Source organism: Salvia splendens, chromosome 4 (assembly GCF_004379255.2).
Source record: "Salvia splendens isolate huo1 chromosome 4, SspV2, whole genome shotgun sequence".
Classification (NCBI taxonomy): domain Eukaryota; kingdom Viridiplantae; phylum Streptophyta; class Magnoliopsida; order Lamiales; family Lamiaceae; genus Salvia; species Salvia splendens.
In genome coordinates, this window is record NC_056035.1 from 5,361,903 (window position 1) to 5,382,753 (window position 20,851).

A 20,851-nucleotide genomic window follows, 5' to 3' on the forward strand; every position below is an offset into this window, starting at 1 on the left:
ATTCTATTTTTGGTTTTTGAGTAAAATATAACTATCTTTAAGTTTATGCTAAAACAAACCCAAAACATTTTTTCAAAGTGTATGAGTAAAAAAGGATATAGAAAATGATCTTTTAAGTTAACGTGTAGTGTAAATTGGTGGAGTAAAATTGCTTTAATGTGACATTTACACTATATTGAATTTGAGTTTAATGTAAATGATTGTACATGCTCCAAGTGTTTTCTTATTGGAAAGATTTCACCAATAAGTTTCATCTTACAGTTTGAATGTTTTCTATTTTAAAATGTAGTTCGAATTATGCCAAAAGGGAACGTAGTGTCCATGTTCAACAATCTAATTTTTGGTTTCTATATGGAAAAACTCTCTCTTATATTATTATCAGGGCCTATTTTTATTCATTTAGAGGTCATTTTTCAATATGAGGAGAGTTTGAACGATGAAAATTTTGATTCATGGAGATCTGGATTATGTAGTCGTTGGGCTAAGTGATGACAGATTAAGTCATTGAATCATGTAGCAAGATCAGGCTCCTATGATCAAGCTGATAATTTTTTTCTCTCAATATTTAAATTCTTGAAAATCCTACATATCGCCCATGCTTCCTGAAAGAAGACAAAGAGCATGCACAGTTATAACCAGTAGCATCTAAAATAGTTATAAACTTAAATAAATTCGTACATTTATGGGGATATTTTTGTTGGTCGAAGAGGAAGAAGGTGAGAGAGAGGGAAGCCGAAACTCATGCATCATCCAATCAGTTTTGATCCCTTTTGCTGCCTTCCCTTTGTAGAAAACAAGGGATTTCTTCAAACCTATGCATTTACTGGTCTCGGAAGAGTAGATCGGCCTGTCAGTTCCAGTGGCCTTCCAGAAACCAGCCCCGGTCACACGATTAGGCCGGCTGCTGTTTCTGTACTTGCGGTCTCTCGGGCAGTAGAAATACCACTCCTTCTCCCCATTCGTTGCTATCTCTGCATAAACAAAGCTACTACTATTATTTTTCAAGTTCATAAAAAAAGTGAAACATGACACTGAATATTTGAGGAGAAAGTTATATACTTGGAAGATCCCATGGATCGTATTTGTAGATGTCGATGTGCTTGATGAGCTCGATCGAGAGAGGTTTGTGGTGAATCTTTCTAGTGAGGTAAAACCCTACTAGCTCTTCATCAGTTGGATGGAATCTGAACCCTGGCAGCTCCTCATCAAATTTGTCACCTAATTCATTACTATTCCTCTCCTCCATATTAATTTTGTTTCAAGAAATTACTAGTCAAGTAACAGAACACAACACAACATAAAAGAAAAGAAAACAAGAAGGTGAAAACCCTAAAATGGAGTGAGGTGAAAGCATGCAGTAGAAATGGAGAAGATGAAGTTTGAAGAGGCTAAAATGGGGAGTTAATATGGAGAGGCATGGCTTGCTTCCCAAGGAGGAGTCTGCCTCCGAAGCTTCAGCCGCCTTTTCTGGCTGACTTTAATTCACTTTTATTTTATCAACAAATTGGACTAAACACTAATGAAGTCAAGAATACACACACGCACACGCACAAAATGAGGAATCTCAAGAAGCCACCAAATCAGTGCTCAGGGAGATTTGAATGGGAGTGATTGTAATCTTTATTATGCTTATTTTAAGGTGACTATCAGCCCAGAAAATTACAAGGTAATACAAGATAACAACAGATCTAACTACTCAATCATCAAGCAGCTTCACATCTTAGATCTTGGAGATTCATTACCTGAAAACACTTAGCACACATATCAAAAGCGTTTGGATACAATAATAGTGTAACAGGAAATATAACTAAAACAGAAACAAGGAAATCTATCGAAGAAATCAAATAGGCTCAAGTTGCACTAGGTACAACTGCACATGCCTATTTATCCGACCCTCCAATCCCTTGTTCACCGGTTGATTTGCCACTCAGGGAGAAAACTATAGCAGTTGACAGATCTGCTCCACCGTATCCACTATAACCCTAGATCCAGTAACTGCCCCGCTGCAGAATCAACCTAGGATCAAAGCCGCGGCCAAACACCGTACATCCAAGTCTCCAGTACCTCAAGAAACCACCACACTTGGCCTATTGCACCAGACCAGAAACCAGGGGTTTCCAAACACTCCACTCACTCACTGACTCAGTGTATAAACACACGCAGAACAGAGGAAGAAGAGATCAACACTCTCAAGCTCACAGCACAGAGAGATCTCAGAAGAGGAGGATGCATCGAAACCCAAATATCATCACTCAAGGTCTGACAGAAGAGAGAGGGAAAATCGAAAAGTGAGGAAGGGAAAAGAGGGTTGGGAGTATTTAATTGACTCAGCCTCAACACCCCACAAGATGCTGCCACGTATCAAGGGTTTCAAGGAGTTGGGCTAGTTACTGATGGAGTAGGCTGGGCCACATTTAAGAGCCATACTATTACATTTCTCCACCTTGGACCTTATCAAACCAATAAGGGATCTGGCATGTGCTCTTCATCATCGCCTGATAGTGTTTGCTAAGTCAAGGGCTAGACAAACACCCTTTCCACAGTTTATCTACTTTAGGTGTACCAAAGTACAACAAGACAAAATAAGGAAAGATATACCTGATCACTTTATCTAACTAGAATCAATGTGAAGCTTCCTAATGCATGAAAGCATCTTCTCCACATAGAGACACTTGTTCCCCATATCAGCTGGGTTGTGATCAGTATGGATCTTCTCTAGCAGGACCTCACCCTTTTCCACTATATCCCTGATAAAATGAAATCTGACATCAATGTATTTAGTCGTATAATGAAAAACAGGATTTTTGCACACTTATATGGCTGACTGGCTATCAGAAAAGACCACAACAGGTTGCTTGAGGAATTTTAATTCACTCATAACCCCTTTCAGCAATAGAGCCTCTTTCATTGCCTCTGTGATGGCAATGTACTCAGAGTCAGTAGTGGATAAGGCCACAATATGTTGCAATTTTGATTTCCAGCTTACACAAGATCCACCAAGTGTAAATACATAAGAGGTTGTAGATTTCCTCTTATCCCTGTCATTTGCATAGTTTGAATCTACAAAACCACAAAGGTTAGTATTATCTGTACACTTTCAAACCATAATGAGCAGTATGCTTAAGGTATCTCAGTAGCCACTTAAGGGCTTCCCAATGAAGTTGTCCTGGATTTGACATGTATCTTGACAGGCATGATACAGAGTAAGCAATGTCAGGCCTTGTGCTCACCATCAAGTACATAACTGACCCAATAGCATTAGAGTAAGGAATACTCTTCATCTTTTGGATCTCACTTTCATTCTTAGGACACTGGTCCTTGCTGAGAATGAAGTGTGCAGCCAAGGGAATAGTGGAGGACTTGACATCCATCATATTAAACTTACTGAGAATCTTTTTTACATATGAACTTTGGCTGAGAGTCAACCCCTTTTTCTTCTTGTTTCTCACATTGTCAATGCCCAAAATTTTCTAAGCATCTCCTAAATCCTTCATATCAAAGTTAGTAGAAAGCAAATTCTGGACATGTTTGACAGTATAAGAACTCTGACTCATTATTAGCATGTCATCAATATACAAGAGAAGAAAAACAGGAACAAAATTGAGATCCTTGAAATACAGACAATGATCAAAAGCACTTCTACTAAATCCCATAGATTGCATGCATTGATCAAACTTAATATTCCATCTCCTAGGTGACTGTTTTTAGCCATACAAAGCCTTTTTCAAGAGACGCACATGATCAGGGTACTTAGGGGTCAACAAACCCCTCAGGTTGGCTCATGTAAATAGGCTTATCAAGATCACCATGTAAAAAGGCAGTTTTAACATCTATTTGTTTAAGATCCCAGTAAAAAAAACACACAAGGCAAGCAATAAGCTAACAGTTGTAAATTTTACCACAAGAGCAAAGATTTCTGTGTAATCTACCCCATCTTGTTGAGTGAAGCCTTTAGCAACCAGACTGGCTTTGTACCTCAAACCATTAAGCTCCTGCTTCAGTTTGAACAACCACCTGCACTCAACAGTAGTACAATCTTTAGGTCTAGGAACCAAAATCCAAGTTTTATTCAAAATCAAAGACTTCATTTCATCTTCCATGGCCAGCAGCCACTTAGGATAAAACATGGACTTAAGAGCATGTTTATATGACTGGGGCTCATCCCCATCTGATTCATGAACATTGAAAGCCAAAGCTAACAAGTTCAGTCCATTACCAAATCTTTGTGGTGGTTTTATTGTCCTTCTACCTCTATCCATGGCCAAAAGATAGTCATTAGGGACAATAACAAGATCAGGTTGCATAATTTCAGAAGTATCTTGAGTCCCAGTGGGATGAAATTGGGAATCAGTGTTTTCAGTAACAGGTTCTGAGTTCTCCTACAAAAAATTGTCAGTTTGCACACTCTCAAAAGGTACTGAGCCCTCCACCTCATTTGAAGTGGATTCCACCTCACAGGAGGCAGGCTCCACCTCATTTGAGGTGTCATCAGGCTTAGAAATAACAGAATCAATCAAGCAAGGAAATTCAGTCTCATTAAAGACCACATCCCTACTAATTGTGACTCTGAATCCAGGCTCATCCCTAAGCCACACCCTGTAACCTTTCACTCCATCTGGATAGCCCAAGAAGATGCCCTTCATGGATCTTGGTTCAAGCTTGTCAGTCTTTGAATGTATAAATGCACTGCATCCAAAAACTCTAAGATGAGAAATGTTAACAGGTTTATCCCAAAAAATAGACTCAGGACACTTTCCTTTCAGAGGGACAGAGGGGGATCTATTAACCAAATAAGCAGCAGTGTTAATAGCCTCACCCCGAAACTTTTTGACAAACCACTTAAAGAAAGAAGGCATCTAACTCTTTCTAGCAAAGTCATGTTCATTCTTTCAGCCACACCATTCTGTTGAGGAGTATAGGAGACTGTTTTATGTCTCCTAATACCAAATTTAACACATAACTCATTCAACTGGTGATTGCAGAACTACAGGCCATTGTCTGTCCTAAGGGTCCTGACCTTCTTCCTAGTTTGGTTCTCAATCAAACACAACCAATTTTTGAATTTTTCAAAGACATCAGACTTGTTTTTCAACAAGAAAACCCAAACTTTCCTTGAAAAATCATCAACAATAGACAAGAAATAAGAGCACCCTCCATGAGTAGTAACAGAAGCTAGCCCCCAAACATCAGCATGTAAATAATCAAGAATATCAGTGTTGGAACAAGTAGGCACAGAAGAAGGAAAGACAACTTTATGTTGCTTCCCCTTCACACAAGTATCACAGAAAGGTAAAGGCATGTTTACATCATTATCAGATAAAACACCATCTTTGCACATAATATACATGTCTTCACTCATATGTCCTAATCTATTATGCTAAAGCACAGTAGGATTCAACTTAACAACATTGGCAACAGGTAAATCACTTAAGGGCATAGCAGTGCACACATAGAGATTATTTTTCTTAACAGCTTTAAACATGCACAAAGAACCCTTAAGAATTTTCATAACCCCATTCCCCCATCTGCCCTCCAGCCCTTCTGACTCCAGGGCTGAGCAGGATAGGAGGTTGTAGTAGAGGCTAGGAACATATTTCACATTCTTCAAGGTGTGAGTAGAACCAGAATCAAACTTCAGGCATACTTGACCAATGCCTTCAATCTCGCACTGCTTATTATTTGCCATAGACACAAAACCATTAGTAACATGAGTTAATTCAGAAAATAATTATTTGAAAGGTGAAATATGGTAAGTGCATCCATAATCAACAAGCCATTCAGATTTGTTGAATTCTGAATTCAGGGAAACATTAGCAGAAGTAACATCACAATGCATAAAACAAGTGCCATTGTCATCATCAGATTTGACAAGGCTTGCAACCATGTCAGAATCGGCTTTCTTATTCTTTTTCAATTGGCACTCCTTACTGAAATGTCCAAGTTCATGGCATTTGAAACACCTCTTAGACTTTTTATATTCTTGTGAGGAGGATCTTGATTTGCCTTTGTGATTCTTCTTGTTTCCCTTATCAGAGGTCATGTCATTAGATTGCTTGTCTTTAGCCTTGGTGAGAGATCTACCCCTGACCTGCAAAGCCTTATCAAGAGCAGCTTTAGTGTCAGACTTCTCTTTCAATTCCAGTTCCTTTGATTTTAAAGCACTGACAATCATATCCATGGCAGCATTATCTCTACCATACTTGATTGCAGCCTTAACATCACCATAGGAGTCTAGAATAGCATTCATAAGAGCTATAGTTGTATAATCATCAATATTTTTATCCCCAAACCTCTTAATATCTAGCATAAATTTTGAAAAACAGTCAAGGTTCTCATCAATGTCCTTAGACAAAACCAGTTTAACTTAAAAAGTTTTTCAAGCAAATACATGCGATTGGACAAAGAAGTTTGAGTATACAACTCATCAAGTTTATCCCAAAGAACTTTTGCAGAATCAATAACACCAACTTTTCTAATGACAGAATCACTCAAACTCAATAAAATTGTAGAACAGGCTAACTCATTCATTTCAGCCTGTTTGGTAGGATCATCAATGGTAGAGCCATCAACAGCTTTGTATACCTTCTACTGCACGAGTACACACTTCGACTTTTGCTTCCAGATACTGAAATCAGCTTTCCCATTAAAGGGAACAAGGCCAAAAGGGAGGTTAGACATTATCGAACAACCAAGAAACAACCAGAAAGCTCAAGAAGAAGCAGCAAGAAGGAAGCAGTTAAGGGAAACAGACTCAGTAGGAAGTTACACAACAGTGCATCTAAGTTAGGATTTCCCAGTTCACAAACACTCGATTTTTCGAGGACGTAGGGGGTCACTGACAGAGATTCTCAGCTCTGTTGCAGCCACACGTTTTAAAACTTCCACTGACCAAGAAAGTAAACCAAAACCAGCAGCACAAACCAGACCAAACCAGAAAGAACAGAAAGCACAACGGAAGAGGAGAGAAGTCAAACTACAATACCAGAGCAAGAGACCGAAATAGAGATCTCTTGTATTACCAGATTGCCACATATCAAGGGTTTTAAGGAGTTGGGCTCAAGCCCAAGTTGCATCTTGGGCTGGTTTTAGATGGAGCAGGTTTGGCCACATTTAAGGGTCATACTATTACACTTATTTGTATTATTAAAGTGGGTGAAGTCGACAAAGCAAGCTTCTATTAAAAAGCATGGTATGATAAATAAATTTGATTTGAAAATGTGGACGACCAAGTGAACCACTCCCAATGCAGAGAGGCTTCAAATTGTATTCAAGAAATAATTAAATTGTGTGATGAGACTATAGTATGAGAGCTTAGTTTAATTCTAAAAAAATAATTAAGTGGAGTCAGTGTCTCAGGATCCAATCTTCTATTCCATTCCTGTAAGCTTCTATTCCACTGACTTTGTCAGATTTTGACTAATCAAAGATGCCTTTTGTTTAAAACGTAAATAATGGACCACAGTTATTAATCCTAACTAGTTAATCACTATTAGGGTTTTCTCATATTTTTTTGACACGGATCTTGGCTGATCTTCCATTATCTTCAGTATAGGTCTTTACAATATTAATTGGTCCAATAAACAAGTGCCTTCCTATTCAGAGATCAAGAATGGTTGACTAATTTTGGTGAAATTAAGGTAATTAATAGTATGTCACAGGCTCACAGCTCCTTGCTATCTTGTTTTGCCCTTTTATTGAAACGGGCATGGCTTGAGAAGTTATGTTTCATACTATTTCAATAATAATATGCTGATTTGGTACATACAAATGATATTTGGATATAAAGATATGTTGCACATATTGGTGCTCGGAATCATTTGCTAAGTATGTAAACATTGTTTTTTTGGTAGTGTAGCTAAATCGTTTGGCTGACATCCATATATAAGTATAACTACACCAACAATTATACTACTCCATCCGTTTCATAGTAGTGGAGTCATTTTGCACGTTCCATAGTAGTCAAGTCATTTCTCTTTTTGATAAAAGTCAACACATTTTTCTCACTTACTTTATCGAGTTATTCTCTCTTCATCTCATTACATTTTTCATTTCCTACTTTTTTCTTCATTTACTTAACTCATTTAACATAATTTTTGTTAAATCGCGTGCCAAAAAGAAATACCATCCACTACTATGGAACTGAGGGAGTAGTATATACTCCCTCTATCCGTGAAATGTTGTCCAGTTTTGCCATTTTGGTTCGTCCGTTAAAAGTTGTCCACTTTGCTTTTTTTCTATTTTTAGTAAATAAACCTCACTTTCCACCAACTCTTTAACCTCACATTCTATTATAAAACTAATATATAAATGTGGGACCCTCATTCTACTAACTTTTTCAACCTTTCATATTTCTTAAAACTCTTGCCGAGTCAAACTTGAACAATATTTCATGGACGGAGGGAGTAATACCCTACTAAATTTAAGGAGTGTTTACTCTAATTGATATGATAGAATGATAAACATAATCACAAGCTGATTTACTGCTTAATTACTTGAATGGAATGATTAATTTTGAGTTTATTTTTTCATCATATCCAAATACTCAAATCTCAATATTTTATCGGTCAATCACATCAATCAAAGTAAACGTATTCTAGTCATATATACAAACATGAAGTAATCAATATCTCGGTGTTGGTAAAGTAGTAATTAGTTTGAATACATTTATGATGTAAAATTACTCCAGAAATTAATATAGTACTACGTACATGATTTGATGTAATATATAAACAAGCATCTAAAATTTAGGAAAAGCTAAGTAAATTGTCGGTGAGTTTAGTAAAGAAGAAGTATAGAGCAATCCCCGTCCAAAATGAAAACGACAAATAAAATATTTGCTACAAGCATTTAAATCCAAACTTAACTATTTTTATTTAACTGACTTTTTGAAAAATATTAGAAATAAAATATAGGAGACGAAGAGGGGGTTGTTTGGGAAGCAGAAGTCAATAATCTTGGATAGTGTAGCCCTTTTAGAGATTCAGGGCATGGATTTCCTCAAGTTTTTAATTTTCTTGTTTATAACATCATAAAAGTTTGAATTTCTAGCAAATATGAAACACCATTTTTCAAAGTTAGGACTAGAAGATTACTACTTGTCTATATTTTTAATTTAGTTTTGTCGTGCCAACGTTTTGTCCATAATTCCCTGCCTTGAATGTGCTCAATTAAATGAAGATGTAGCAATTCCAGAAACCTAAACCTCGTTTTGTTCCATTCTCATTTGATTGTTTTGACCTAGATTTTTGCTTCCCAATCGTGCAATGTGAAAATACGTGTCCCATTTTTCTTTTCATATATTTCAACTCAAAGCATCCTAGACTTTTGTTACCATTTAAAGCATCAATTCGTGTGAAGATTTAAGTAATTAGTTGTTATATTACACTTTTATATGGGAAGGGTCGATTCCTCTTCACCCCTTGTATCCCACTATTCCTCATTTAAATCATAGGAGTGAAAAAAGAAAAAAATGTAACAAGAAAAATATGTTACCATTTGCAAACTGAAATGAAAATGTCACTAACAAGTGAACTCAAACTTGGTGTAAGAATTCCCCTCTTTGAAATATATATAATTGTGACGAATGAATATACTAAATTCACTTTCTATCTAGGAGAGTTAACAAGCCATGTTGAGTTGGTTTAAGTCTAGTTGAGTTAATCACGATTAAATGTAAAATTACTTTGTATTCTCATCTGCAGATGAACAATATGAGCAACTGAAATTGATTGGTGTGGATAAAACGGTACCAACTAATGTGTACAATACAATTTATTGGAGTAAGTTTCCTGTTACTAGCATATACATTTCCCGAATATGGAAAAAGAGCTCTAACACAGTCGATTCAGGAAGATTCTAGAAAGGTTTGAGATCAATAACACGAGCTTCAGTTCAATACGACCCTTGTAACAACAAGTCCTTGATGTCATATCCCTGCAGCTATGGAACACAAATAAATTGAATTTTTTATCCATCAGTCGAAGCTACAGTTTTAACAGATCAAAACGGCATCATATATATCAATGTGTGAGTGATTATGTTTTGTGTGTCTGTCGTGTGGGGAAATTACCTGAAGGAAGGTTAGAAGCAATATAACACCCGAGTTCCAGAAGGCGTGGATAGTGATTGGTGCTAGAAGGTTGCGCGTTTGAGCGTAAGTTAGCCCTAATGCCGTTCCTGTGTAAATACCAGCATTGCAGTGTTACCCATATCACATTAACTGTGTGTTGTTGCTACTTCAAACAATGGACAAAAGTTGTAGATAAGAATAAATACCGAGTACAAACAGCTGAGGAAATTCACCCGGAGTGAGATGTGCTCCTGCAAATACAGCAGCACTGACTAGCACAGCAAGAGGCGTTGGCAACCTGTCAGTCGAGTTCCAATCAGCTGCGTCTAATTTATATTGGCACTTTGATGGCGATATATCCCCAAATTCATGCCATTGTGCCCAAAGAGACCTTTTTGTTTGGTTAATAAATCCAATAGCCGTTAACATTTGAAAACATCAACTGGTTTGGATGGGTAGGCCTTGTAAGAGAGTGTACACTATTTTGTGGGACACCCGAAAATGACAGTTTTATCATGGGGCGGAGGGAGTATAAAGTAGTGTATCTAGTATAACCACATAGTATTTCATAATTGCTGGTACTATCCATAAATGCAATTTATAAAGCTTACCATTTGGTGAGAGCTACCATGAAAAACCCTCTAAAGACAGTTTCTTCGAGAATAGGAGCAAGCACACCTACAATACCTACCAAAGCAGCAGTGCTATATTTCACAAGGGAAAATGGTTAGTTCCCTTTGTATCATACCAAGGAGGAAAACAAAGTGGCAGAAACATAAACTGATTGAGAAAAGTACCTGATACTCGAAGATCCGATAAGTGGAAGCAAGCGCACAAGGGCATCAGTCTAGAGTAACCGAATGAATTATCAAATTATGTTGAATGTAGTATTTATGAGCTAGACAAGGGCGGAAAACATTATTTAAGCTAGAAAGATATTCTCACCTCTCTCTGTGGGGGCTCACCGTTGAAAAAAGACATCACAACTCCTGTTCCCGCAATGGCAGCCAAAGCTCCACCAAGACCAATCCCCGCCCATAACAACCAGCCTTTTTGAAGATTGAAAGGATCCCTCCAATCTAAAGTATGAATTGAGCTTATCTCAGAGTTTTTTTGTAATTAGTTATGGCGATTAAACTTTTGCCGAAAACAATCTAAATGAGACCATTTAGATTGATTTGATTTATATAAACTGAGCTAGTTACCATATCGATATATGTCATCAGGAAGGGGAGAGAATGACTTTGTCAGACTATACAAAACTGCAAGAACCACTGTAGTTGCAATTCTACAATAGAGAAAATGGAACACATCAGAATTGGTGCAAATAAACAATGGCAAACAGAGGAGAATATGTAAGGACAGAACCAATAAATCCATGATAAAGAAGTACTACATGTCTTAAAGATGTTTCGTACCCTTGATCCAAAAATAAGATCTCCGCCTTCTCATCCAGACTTAACTCCTCGATTTGAATCCCTGAGTACTCTACTGCTGCTGCTTCAATTAGTCCTGTCAAAACAAAACTGTCTGAAAAACTTATCAGTTTTTCCCATATAAACAGAGGAGATCCAATATGCTTGACAACTCCATGACTAAAGATCATGTATTCATACATAAGGTAGACAAAACATCCAATTACATAGCTAGAAAAGACTGAAGTTAAGTCTGTAGCAAACACAGGCATCATCAATCAGAGCATATATGACTGCTCTTTTACTAGAATAAACTATAAAAGCCAGTATCACAATGCACCTTATTCCACAAGCAAGCGAGGTTAGTGAGATTGTTTGCCAATTCCATGGAACATCCCAACGTTTCAATATTCGCCATTCTAATCTCTTTTCCTGTAAAGATTACAATAAAGCACTGTAACTAACCAAAGGCACTTAGGTCTGCACGCACCAGAATCAATGAAATCAACTAATATGAACCAAACATATTGCATTTCATTTTATTCTTCAAATACATACTAAAAGCCTGATTCTTAGTATCAAATTGCTAGCAATTATCAATCCTTATCAATCGAAAATCAATTCCAAAACACCCCCCAGCCACACACACACCCAAGCAGTTTCATGAAAATGTTATCTTTTCACTAATTCCGAGTAATCCACTCCCTATTCAACAGTAAATCTGAAAAATCAAAGAATATCAATATATCAATCCTAAACCATGTTATGTTTCATGTCTTACCATCAATTCTTAGTAGTTGGCCAATTATTTTCAGTATAAAATCAATTCAAGAACCCCAAATAGTTGCATTAAAACTGTTAGTACTCTTTTTCACTAATTCAAGAAATCCACTCTCAATTCAACAACAAATCTTCTGCCCGCAGCAGAAAAGTTCTAATCAAGAAAGCCCTTTAATCAATTGTATACATATATATAGGCAATTTACAAGGAACAGAGAAATCAATTGACTGAAAAGTGCGTAAAGCTTACCTCTTTAACGGATTCTTTTGAATCATTATCCTTATAACAGCATATGCCGCACAGCCCTCTTGTGGTTGTGCCTTGAAGCTTGAGAGCAGGTGTTAATGGCGAAGATCGAAGGGGAAGGGTTTGCTCTACTTGGGATTTGAATCTTTTGATGGATGGGAGAGAGGGTGCCGAGAGACTATACGAAGTGAATACAGCAACTGACATTTTGAACGGATTTTACAAAATTGATTTGAGTGAGTTTGGATGTACAATGCTTATATATATTGTTGGGATAAAAGTTGAAGATAAGCCTAAAAAAATTGACAATTTTGTCGAGGATTTAAAGAAAGGAATTTCCACCTGAATCTTCTTCACGCCATTTTCATGTCATCTATTGAAAATCTTGAATAAAATCATCAAAAATGGAAAAAGGAATTGCTGTGTTTGACCAACTCAACAAACCATCCTCTTGGTCAACCTTAATCACTTGACACCGAAGCTTGAAAATTCGTGAGAAATTTCAGAATATGGGTTTAAATTCGCTGACCTTTCGAGATAAGGGATTCAATTCGCTTATCTTTCGAAATATGGGACCGAGACATGCGAATTTTTCGAAACAAGGGTTTTACACTTTTTATATTTATTCTCTTCATTTTTTTTATTATTTCCCTTCTAATAATTATAGATTTACTAAACTATCCTTTAACTCATCTCTCAAAAATTTCATTTGAGAAATTATTCTCTTATTTATTCTCTTCATTTTTCTTATTATTTCTTATTATTTACTAAAATTATCCTTTGAGAAATTTTTTGTTATTATTCGTTTAAATTTGGAATTTATTGCGGAAATTAGAGAAATATTTGTTGATTGAGGAAGTGGATTTGTTACTGAGGACATCTGTTATCAGATTATGATTGTGCACATACTTATATGTGAACGACTAAATGTCTCTGATGCTTTATGATTTCCAGTTGCTATAAAAATTTGAGCAGTTCGACTAATGGAGTTTTTGCTTGTTCATTCAGAGTAGATCATAAAGTTATCGATGGTATTTGTAGATGTCTTTTTCAAGATGTCTACTTCATCCTGTTTTGAGGATATGAGATTAAAAGACAGTATAAAAGGGGAGAAAACATAAGTGGGTGCTCAAAATAACGTTAATCTAAGAAATGAAAGTTTAACTGTATGTTATTATTGGAGGGAGGTAAAATGAAATTTTTGAGAGATGAGTTAAAGGATAGTTTAGTAAATCTATAATTATTGGAAGGGAAATAATAAGAAAAATGAAGTCAATAAATATAAAAAGGTGTAAAACCCTTGTTCCGAAAAATTCGCATGTCTCAGACCCATATTTCGAAAGGTAAGCGAATTGAATCCCTTATCTCGAAAGGTCAGCGAATTTAAACCCATATTCCGAAATTTCTCAAAATTCGTAGACTTATTCGAGTAGCCTATAATTCGAGTAAGATTACATTTGAAAAAATTTAATCCAATAATTTTAGAGTCCGATTAATTCACACCCAATTATGCGAAGTACTAGTTGAAGATAGCCAATAATCTAAAATTAGTATACCTTGGAAAATAACCTAAAGTTCATGTGTACCATTTCTATATATATTAAAAATCATAGGAGTACATATTAATTGTCTCGTAGGAGTGTAGTTTTTCATTTATTTATAAATAATTGTCTCATCTATATTTTATTATATTTAATAATGAATCAGATATTACTGATGCTTATTCTACATACATTTATAAAAATTATAGTAATATTACAAAATAGGAATCTCATTCTACATACATCCTCCGTCCCATAAAGATTGTCTCATTTTCTCATTTTCATCTATCCCATAAAATTTATCTCGTTTTACTTTTTATCATTTTTAGTAGTGGACATCATATTTCACTAACTTATTTATACTCATATTTTATCATAAAACTAATATACAGAAGTAGGAGCTATGTTACACTAATTTTTTGTGCTCACTTTTATTATATTTCTTAAAATTCATGTCACGAGAGAATCTCTATAGAAAGGAGGGAGTAAATCAAAACTTAAATCGGTACTACCAATCACCTTAATTGTTTGACTTTCTGTTTGTGTGTAATTAATTATTTTGATCTTTGAGCCACTACATTTACTTTGTCTTCAAAGGGGATCTGCAACGGTGCTCGCTGGAACAGACGTCGTCCGTGCCGCTGAGCAAGCGACGTGGTGCGTTTCTATTCACCAACGGATTATCCGTTGGATTTTCTTAAAATCGAAAATAATACCAAAAAATTTTAAAAAATCTATTTTTAGATTCCCAAAAATATAGCCGTTTTATTACCGTTTTTTTTTATAATTTTTAAATCCCAAAATCATCTATAAATACACACATTCATCATCCATTTTTCACATCAAATTATCTCTCATTCATATTTTTCATACAACTCATCTACATCTTCCTCTCTCACTCAAACTCTCTCTAAAAAATTCAAAAATGGATTTCACCAATATCATTGCGGAAGCGGAGCGCGAAGAACAAGAATATTATGAACAATATCGTGCCGTCTATGAAGCCTATGTCACCGCCACTACCCCCACCCCTCCTCCTCGACCAACTAGATCAATTCGCCGCTACATCCCTCATGACCGGGAGGGAGCCAACGAAAGGCTCGTTGCCGGCTAATTTTTCGACCAGCCGCGGTTTCCGGAAGATTACTTTCGGCACCGTTTTCGCATGTCAAAACGGTTGTTTATGCATATTGTCAACACATTGTCCGCCCTTGTTGAATACTTTCAATCACGTAGAGACGCAACCGGTCGGCAAAGTCTCTCGGCGTTGCAGAATTGTATTTGTGTCATCCGACAACTTGCTACTGGGCAAACAACTGACCTCTTCGACGAGTACTTGCATGTGGCTGAGTCAACTGGAATCTTATGCCTCAAAAATTTTTGCGACGAAGTTCGTTCTGCTTTTGGTGAGGAATTCCTTCGGGCATCCCCACCGAAGATTGTCAACGGTTGCTTCATCTTCACGAAACAGTCCACGGTTATCCCGGTATGCTTGCCAGCATTGACTGCATGCATTAGAAGTGGAAGAATTGTCCGACTGCTTGGAGGGGGCAATACTTAAGCGACCACAGAGGCAGCGGCCCAACGCTTATCCTTGAAGCGGTCGCCGACTACCGCCTATGGATTTGACATGCATATTTCGGTGTTGCCGTATCCAACAACGACTTGAACGTGCTCTATTCTTCACCACTCTTCAATGATGTTTTGAATGGTATAGCACCGGCGATCGACTTCACCGTCAACCGAAATGCATACCACATGGGTTAGTATCTCGTCGATGGTATCTACCCAAGGTGGTCGACTTTCGTGAAGACGTTCAGCAATCCGCAAGACTCGAGATGGGTTCTTTTTGCGCAGCATCAAGAGTCTGCTCGGAAAGACATCGAAAGAGCTTTTGGGGTCCTTCAAGCCCGATTCAACATTGTGAAGGCCCCGTCTCGGCTGTGGTACATTAAGAATATCATCGACATCATGTACACGTGTATTATCTTGCACAACATGATTATAGCTGACGAAGGACCGAGGGGGCTAACTTTTACGACGATGATGAAGCCGGAAGCTCAACCGCGAGGTCTCCCCCACGCCGAGGTGTGCATATGACGGTGGGCGAGAGGATCAAAACAAGACATACAATGCGCGATACCAGAACCCACATTGAGCTACAAGAAGACCTAATCAAACACATTTCAGCGAAATTCAGCCACGAGTAGTGGGTTTTTTTAATTTTATGAATTTAATTATGTAATTTTAAATTTTTAGGATTTTAATTATGTAATTTTTAATTTTTTTTGTAATTTGTAATAGTATTTCAGGCATTTTTAATGTATTTTAATATTGTGGAAATGTTTTTATTTAAATTGAATAATAGAATGGTGGGACCCTTGAGTATGTCCTTGCGGAAGAGCATGGATGTGAGTTTTGTGCTCTTGGGGAAGAAGATGAAGTAAAAAATTAATAAAAGTGGGTTCGGGCTCACATTCATGCTCTTGTCAAAGAGCATGGATGTGGATGCTGAAGGCCTGTATTTAAATTTCTCTAATAGGATAACGATTTCACTCCTTAGAGCAACCACAACCGTGTTCTTGCCAGCGGCACGGTTGTGGGTCCGGCCCCACTTTTTCTGTCTGCTCTCTGGCAAGAGCACAACACCCACAGCTGTGCTCTTCCGCAAGGACGAGCACAATTCAATTTAAAATTAAATTAAACAAAAACATTTCCATAATATGAAAATTCATTAAAAACCGAAATAACATTACAAATTACAAATAAATTTAAAAAGACATAATTAAAAGCCTAAAAATTAAAAATTACATAATTAAAATCCTAAAAATTAAAAATTACATAATTAAAATCCTATAATTAAAAAAACCACTACGCGTTGACGAATTTCGCCCACATGTGTTTGATTAGGTCTTCTTGTAGCTCAATGTGGGTTCGGGTATCGCGCATTGTGTGCCTTGTCTCGATCCTCTGGCCCACCGTCGTATGCACACCTCGGCGTGGGGGAGACCTCGCGGTTGAGCTTCCGGCTTCATCCTCGTCGTAGAAGCTAGCCGCCCTCGGTCCTTCGTCGGCTATAATCATGTTGTGTAAGATAATACACGTGAACATGATGTCGGCGATATTATTGACGTACCACAGCCGAGCCGGGGCCTTCACAATGTTGAATCGGGCTTGAAGGACCCCGAAGGCTCTTTCAACGTCTTTCCGCGCGGACTCTTAACGCTGCGCAAAAAGAACCCGTCTCGGGTCGTGCGGGTTGCTGAGCGTCTTCACGAAAGTCGACCACCTTGCGTTGAGGAGGAGGAGCGGGGGTATTCGCCGCGACATATGCTTCGTAAGCGGCACGATGTTGTTCGTAGTATTCTTGTTCTTCGCGCTCCGCTTCCGCCATAAGATGGGTGAAATCCATTTGAGGTTTTGAGTGAGAGATGAAGGTGTAGATAGTTTGTATGAGAATTATGAATAAGAGATGATTTGAAGTGATAAATGGATGATGAATGTGTGTATTTATAGATGATTTTGGGAGGAAAATTTAAAAAAAATAAAAAAAATCAGAAAACGGGCAAAAAAAGGCCATATTTTTTGGATTTGGAAAATATTTTTTATCATTTTTAAAAATTAAATACTGAATTTTTAATAAAAAAAATTTCAAAGGCAACGACTATGCCGTTGCCCAATCGCGTGCCGCCACGTCGCATGCTCGCTGGCACGGACGTGCTCTTCGCAGCTAGCAGCGTCGTGCCAGCGGCGCGAGCGCAGCGGCGGTGGAGCTTGTTCGTACTAGCGGGTCCGTCCGTCCACTGTTACGCATGCTCTTAAAAATAGGGAGCAGTACTAAAAGTTAAAAAAAATTGCACCTACCCTGCCAATTTTGCCTTCTTACAGCTGTACAGTACGTTGTTGGTTCACAAAATAATAATGTCTATGTCATTTGACCTGATAGATTTGTTAATAGTACTTATAAAGAAAAGTGAATAAAATTTTTTGGAACATATATTTCACTTTTATTTGAAGTATTAATTTTATAACAGGAAGTTAGTATAATAATTTAGTGAAATGTGAAATTCTATTACTTAATAAAATACTAGAGTACTTTCTTCGTCCTTTAAATATTGTCACAGTTTGATCCGGCATTGATTTTAAGAAATATAATGAAAAGTGAGTTGAAAAAGTTGGTAGGACGCGAAGTCTTATTTTTAAAGTATTAGTTTTATAACAAAATGTGAGTGTGAATAAATTAGTGAAATGTAGGATCCATTACCAAAAATAGTAAAAAGTGAAATGTGATAAATTTTTTGAGACAAATATAAATGAAAAAATGTAACAAAATTTCAGTGATGGTACTAAATAAGACTTTTAATTACTAAAGCATCGATATAACAAAATAAAGCATTATATTGCATAAGGATGGGATTATATGCTTATTTTTCACCTAGGAATATACCGCCTACACAATAAGAGAATGGGAGCGTTGTGCTTAAAGGCAACTAGAATTTTTGTTTTTTTCAATAAATTAGTAAAATTGAATATATATAAAAAAACAAAGTTAAATGTCCAAAGGTAAAAATAGCTATTTTTAACATCATTTTTAAATTCAATCTACAAATACATCACTTCCACAGTTCCACTTCACTTTATTGGCACCAAAATTCTCTCCATCTTCCTTCCAATATAGTGATCAGGCAATTAATTCTAAGCGTATGTATGTTCTGACTAGTATAGTACTTCATATATTTTATAAAATAATACTCTCTCCTCCGTCTCAATTAAGTTGCACTTCTTTTTTGCACTCGTTTTGAAAAAATCGTAATAAATAGTTAAAGTTGATATACAGTAAAGAAAAAGCGAGAATACTATAGAGAAGAATATTATTTACATTATTCTCATTTTTACTTTATTGTATATCCACTTTAATTATTTTTTACAATTTTTCTAAAATGTATGTAAAAAAGAAATGAGTCAATCTAGTTGGGATAGAAGGAATAATTTTAATTGATTTGATTATTAATAAGTTATATATGTATAAATATAGTACATGCATTAGTAGGTAGTAATTTCAAAATTGTTAATTAAATACACTACCACGATTTGGTATTGGTGGACAGTGGACGCCAAATGATGAATCCCTATAATTCACACTGGTGGGCCTCGAACAACTTTATGGGCTGGATAATCAGGTAGTAGTATATCATATGCCTAATAATATCATAACAAAAACACAAGGGATAAGTGACATAAGACCCGTTCATCCGATCCTTACTTTTGAAGATGGAACAATTTTAAAATTTTTTGGTCAGTTGTCCCACTTTTTGAAATGTCTGCAAATCAGTACGAGGAATAGTCATTGATTCCGTTGGTGGATATCCTTAAACTAAAAACAATAATAATATAACAAGATGTACAAAATGCTCGTGATATTTGGTTTCTAAGCATCCAACCTTTAAAATAATCTTCCTGAATCAAGATGAGATAGAGCAAATAAGAAGCCAATGACAGAGAATGATGTCAACCTAATTAGATCTTTCAATCGATTTATTTTGTATGTTTCTTGGTAGTCCTAGATCTGAATTTTAATACTCCACAGTATTAAATCTGGTCATGATATATCAATTCTATTATATGGCTGTTGTGACGCACATAAATACAAGTACTACATTAATTGTTTGGATTTACTTTGTGTCTCTCTCCAGTCTCCATTAATGTGTTAATCTCAGTATTTATTAGTACGAGGTTTTGAAGGCAAAATCATTCTACTAAAGCCTTATTGCATGACATTAGTGCTGCATTGTTGCTAATAACTCAAATAAGTAAATATGAATATAACTCTGCCTATGGTTTCTGAGATCAAGTTAATGGTTTGAAATTGTTCAAAATAAATAGCGAAGTACATATGTATATAAATAAAATATAATATAATGATGATAGTTGTTAGGGAGTTTAAACAAATTGTGAACAATCTGGATATCCTGGAAGGCGTGAAACACTTTCAGATCAAATCAATTTGGTGGTTCTACCAATATTTGATCGGATACAATTCAGGTTTGTAGAAGATTCGTATGTTGATTTCTCGATCCGATCTTAGAACCGAAAATGATCAATAAGAAGATGCAGAAACGAAGCATAGCGTCTCTTCACGAAACATTGTGTCTCTTCATCAGTTAACCGATTTTAACTGATTTTGGCGGGTTTCTAAAATTGCAAATTAGTCCTTCAATTATCAGAAATTATATTTCCGGATGAATTTTCTGTACAGCAAGTTTAATGGAAATAAATGAATTTTCTATACAGCTTGACCCCAGCCAGGGGCTCTGCCCCTTGGACCCCGCTACTCGGGGGCGCTGCCCCCGAACCCCCGTCTTGTCATAATGAATTCAAACAAACTTGCACTATACACTTCCAACTTATATGAGGTCTCGTTATGACAATATTGATCAATCAAGTTAATCTAATTACACTAAAATAAATAAGAATAGTTGCATTGCATTTTATGGAATTCCACCATAAAATTGAAATTTTATAACTATCTAAAGAAGCATGGGAACTGGGAGGGCAGTGCACCGCAATAGCAGTGGGTCCCACAATCACCCATAAAGTGCATATCTATGCTTTATCTTTATTCATATTTAAATTATTTTTGCCCTCATCTAGTAAGTCGGTTTATATTCCCGCCGTCATCCGAAAAAAAAAATATGTCCAATTTCTATTTTTGTTGTCTCATAAAAATATTTATATTTTATTTTTAGGAAGTTATATCAATTTAATAATATAGATTCTATTATCTATTAATACTATTTTA

General features: G+C 36.4%; 3 protein-coding genes across 4 annotated transcripts; all 3 read right to left on the reverse strand.

Annotated features, from left to right (window-relative positions):
* Positions 1 to 255: 255 nt before the first annotated feature.
* Positions 256 to 7,027, reverse strand: LOC121798094 (protein FEZ-like). 2 transcript variants are annotated; one of them, XM_042196931.1, is made up of 4 exons: positions 6,583 to 7,027; positions 1,060 to 6,088; positions 679 to 971; positions 256 to 602 (listed from the first exon to the last, which is right to left on the reverse strand). In XM_042196931.1, exons 2-4 carry the CDS (start codon positions 1,244 to 1,246, stop codon positions 537 to 539), a joined length of 546 nt encoding a protein of 181 aa, XP_042052865.1. In that variant the 5' UTR covers positions 1,247 to 6,088; positions 6,583 to 7,027; the 3' UTR covers positions 256 to 536. The 2 variants fall into 2 exon arrangements, with proteins under 2 accessions (XP_042052865.1, XP_042052864.1); XM_042196930.1 differs by having other exon boundaries at positions 1,060 to 6,097.
* LOC121800365 (secreted RxLR effector protein 161-like) lies at positions 2,612 to 3,371 on the reverse strand. Its single transcript, XM_042199936.1, has 3 exons — positions 3,104 to 3,371; positions 2,826 to 3,060; positions 2,612 to 2,762 (listed from the first exon to the last, which is right to left on the reverse strand). Exons 1-3 carry the CDS (start codon positions 3,369 to 3,371, stop codon positions 2,612 to 2,614), a joined length of 654 nt encoding a protein of 217 aa, XP_042055870.1.
* Positions 7,028 to 9,711: 2,684 nt separating the features above from the next.
* On the reverse strand, positions 9,712 to 12,871 carry LOC121801627 (membrane-embedded CAAX protease MroQ-like). Its single transcript, XM_042201160.1, has 10 exons — positions 12,515 to 12,871; positions 11,825 to 11,916; positions 11,488 to 11,595; positions 11,275 to 11,357; positions 11,015 to 11,148; positions 10,867 to 10,916; positions 10,681 to 10,773; positions 10,276 to 10,367; positions 10,070 to 10,176; positions 9,712 to 9,939 (listed from the first exon to the last, which is right to left on the reverse strand). Exons 1-10 carry the CDS (start codon positions 12,716 to 12,718, stop codon positions 9,892 to 9,894), a joined length of 1,011 nt encoding a protein of 336 aa, XP_042057094.1. The 5' UTR covers positions 12,719 to 12,871; the 3' UTR covers positions 9,712 to 9,891.
* Between the last annotated feature and the right edge of the window lie 7,980 nt (positions 12,872 to 20,851).